General features: G+C 31.3%; 1 protein-coding gene across 1 annotated transcript; it reads left to right on the forward strand.

Moving 5' to 3' along the window:
* Nucleotides 1-2,969: 2,969 nt before the first annotated feature.
* LOC102590732 (glycine-rich cell wall structural protein 2) lies at nucleotides 2,970-3,614 on the forward strand. Its single transcript, XM_006343507.2, has one exon. The coding sequence runs from the start codon at nucleotides 3,042-3,044 to the stop codon at nucleotides 3,435-3,437; it is 396 nt and encodes a 131-aa protein (XP_006343569.1). The 5' UTR covers nucleotides 2,970-3,041; the 3' UTR covers nucleotides 3,438-3,614.

Consider the following 3,614-nt stretch of genomic DNA (forward strand, 5'->3'; position numbering starts at 1 on the left):
AGAGCTTTTAAGCTAAGTTTTGAGTAATTATCTCAAACCAAAGAAAGAAGTATGTTTTTAAACATAAAGAGCTTATCATATTTTGGGAGTAGTATTGAGCACCGAATTGGAGGCGAACATAAGTTCAGATAACTCACGTCTCCATAAAACCATGTAGCCACCATGGGTAGAAAAGGGTCATACTTTTTAGATGAACCCTTTTTCACAATAGACTAGTGGATCCACTTAGTAGTTCAGGTCCTATACCTCTGGCCGGGTATAGGATGCGCTGGCAGCGTGAGGTAGATCGTTGTATCATCACTATAACTCTTATGTGATAGTTGTCGGTTAGAGAAACTCCCACAGAAGTTATTGTATTTTTATATACATCAGTTTATTGTATTTTTACATACATTTCAAAGTTATGTTGTATCCTTGTATATACACAGAGTTGACATCATGTTTTTGAACAGTTTTACTTTGTATTGCACTTGTTTTAAACTGTTTTATATTGAAATAAGTTCAGTTAAGTATTCATGAGTTGAGAAGAGCCAAGGTAAGTGTTTCTTTCAGATTTCCCTTTCAAGCCTATGTTGTTTTAGCATTCCAACTCCCATACTCGTACATTCAATGTACTGATGCCAATTGGCCTACATTGTCTTATGATGCAGACACAGGTAACTAGGATCAGCATTCCAGCGCACCGTTGATCCAGTGAGCAGTTCAGAGTCAGTCGGTGAGCCTTCTTGTATTCCGGAGGATCTATTTTCATTGTTTTCTAGTTAGTTCATTATGATGTTGTGAGGTTGTCCCAACATCCATGTCAGTTGTTTTAGAGGCTTCACAGACAGTCAGATGTTAGTCCTCTGAGTCTTTTCATTATCATTTCTTATTGTTAAGACTTGGGCTGCCACTTTTGGCCAAGTTGAATGTTTAACCTTTGAAACATTCTCAGTTATTTTATTATTCAGTTCAGTTAAGTGTTATTGATCATTATAAGTATGAATATTGTCTTCCGCTGAGTTAAGTAAGTCAGGCCAAGGGTTTGCTTGGGGCCAACAGGTCTTCGAGTGCCAATCTCGCCCAGGATGTAGGCTCGGGGCGGGACACTTATTTTCTAGTCTTTTCCAAACAATCAATTCCCACCTAAGTTGTTTGGTTTGGGTTGGATTGGGTGGGGGCTTGAGTTAGAAAGATACAAAATTGTTGAAGTTGATGATATGTATATACAAAAAATTTTAAGGTATATAGAATTTTACGTAAATGATATCAATTATTGTCAGAATTTAGTTTATACGTAAATACAAGTCTATTGCTATAATAATTCTTCAATACAGATAGTTCAATTATATGAACATGCAACTTTTCATCAGTTAAATCTTGATTTTGTATTGTAATACGATGCATATATTTTTATGTATCACGGTCTTGAACATCTGAATTGTAAGCATATTTGTTTTGGGTTGAATGTTTTTGGTTGGCATTTTTTTAATCTTTTATTGTTTTTTCTTCGATTGGTTAGGAAGTTACAAGATTATTGAGCATGTATATATACAATAAGGTATACATAGTTTCATAGCATCGACAAATTAAATTACATTAAATATTTTTTATATGTATATTAGATGTATATATGTGAAAATTCTCTATTATTTTATCAAATATTAAATTGTAAACATATGATTTTAGAAGTGTAATAAACTCATTATTAAAACTTTAAATATTAAATTAGTTAAATTAATTTAAATCTCAAATCGGCCTCTAATATTACCATCCATTTTGTACTCCATTATTGCTTTAACCAATTTCATCACTTGTCAATTTCTTATTGTTATTTGTCACATTTCAATATTGATCTAAATAGCGATATTCCATTATAGCAAATGACCATATATTATATCATTTGACTTGTGCACTAAATATAACCTAGAGAACTACATCCACAAAATTGAATTCACACCTAGATTAATTAAGTCCAAGTTAAATCTCGAACTTTCATACATACTATTTATATATATCATTTTTTGGGATCTTTCTCATCATTCCATTGAACAATATTATATGCATTTTATTTCCTTCTAAAATAGTTTACTAATCAATTCTCCTCGTGGCACGTGCATTTTCATTTGTATTATATTTCCACTTTGTATATATTTGGTTACATATTATTAAAAAGAGTTTAATTTATGTGCATTATTAATATAAAATATTCATTATTGATTATACTATCACTATTAAAAACACACATATTTTTTTAGTAGAAAAACATTAATAATTATAGAATTTATGATGAAAGAAATCGATGAATTGAGTTCAAACAGAAATAGTTACATCGATAAAAATACTTTTCATCTAAAGAAACATATATGTAAGTTGCCTTAAAGTGTGGAATTTTATTTAACTCTACTATATATTTTCTAAAAATAAAAAATAATTTTTATTTATTTTTTTTTAAAAATTAAATTAAAAAAAAAAAAAAAAAAAAACTCCACTACCATAGTGGAATGGTGGATTGTCATAATATCATCATAGTATATTGTATACACCATCAAATCAGCACTCCAATAACCTTTTTGTATTGCATGCTTGATTGGCATTAATTATTTATTTTTTTTGGACAGACATGCTTAGCATTCTCATCCACAAATTTTGGTCCCAATATTTAAAAAAAAAAAAAAATCAACATAATATTCTCCTAGTATGATACATTAAAAATTTAAGTTATATACACATATATTTAGAATTGATGTATAATATCTATAGATGAATCTTCTTACAATGTAAAATTTATAATATCGAGAATAAAAGATTGCTACAATCTACAACAAATAAAAGTGATCTGATGATGTAAAAAAAAATCCATGACGGTATATTTAACTTTAACTTATTCATTAATTAGTTAAAATGTGGTCCACTTATTTTGGTGTGACCTAATTAGTATCTACAACTATAAATAGCCCTAACATTCCTTATGTGTTACTCAACAAAAACATCATAACACAAGTAGCTAAAAATAGTACACAAAACATTAGCTTTGCTATTTTGGTCCTATATTTTTAAGTATGGCTAAGGTGAAGGCTTTTTCTCTTCTTGTTTTGCTTGTTTTTTCAAGCTTTATTGTGTTGTCTGAAAGTAGAGTTGCAAGGATGGATTTAGGGTTGAATTTGGGTGGAATTGGTGTTGGTCTTGGGTTAGGGTTAGGTTTAGGTGGTGGAAGTGGTTCAGGTGCTGGTGCAGGAGCTGGCTCAGGTTCAGGATCAAGTTCAAGTTCAAGCTCGAGTTCTAGTTCATCTTCCTCAGGAGGAGGAGGAGGTGGTGGTTCTGAGGCGGGATCATCTGCAGGGTCATACGCTGGATCAAGAGCCGGTTCTGGATCTGGGAACAGAGGTGGGTCCAGTGGTAGTGGATATGGAGGTGGACAGGGGAGTGGGTATGGTGGAGGAAATGGTGGCAACTAAATCCATGCATGCATGTCATTTTTCACTAGTGAAAAAAATTCACCACCTAAAAAAAAAATTAAGTAATAAATATTATGGTGAAGTCTTAATGGAATGTAACTTTGTACTACTAGTTTGATCATTGTAATTTATGTTTTAAGGTTTAAATGGAAGGAATTATGTTTGGTTTGTGTTTTA

Source organism: Solanum tuberosum, unplaced genomic scaffold (assembly GCF_000226075.1).
Source record: "Solanum tuberosum cultivar DM 1-3 516 R44 unplaced genomic scaffold, SolTub_3.0 scf00047, whole genome shotgun sequence".
In the NCBI taxonomy this organism is placed as follows: Eukaryota; Viridiplantae; Streptophyta; class Magnoliopsida; order Solanales; family Solanaceae; genus Solanum; species Solanum tuberosum.

Bases quoted from the DNA above. Each gene is read 5' to 3' on its own strand.
- LOC102590732 (XM_006343507.2), top strand. From the start codon at position 3,042: ATGGCTAAGGTGAAGGCTTTTTCTCTTCTTGTTTTGCTTGTTTTTTCA.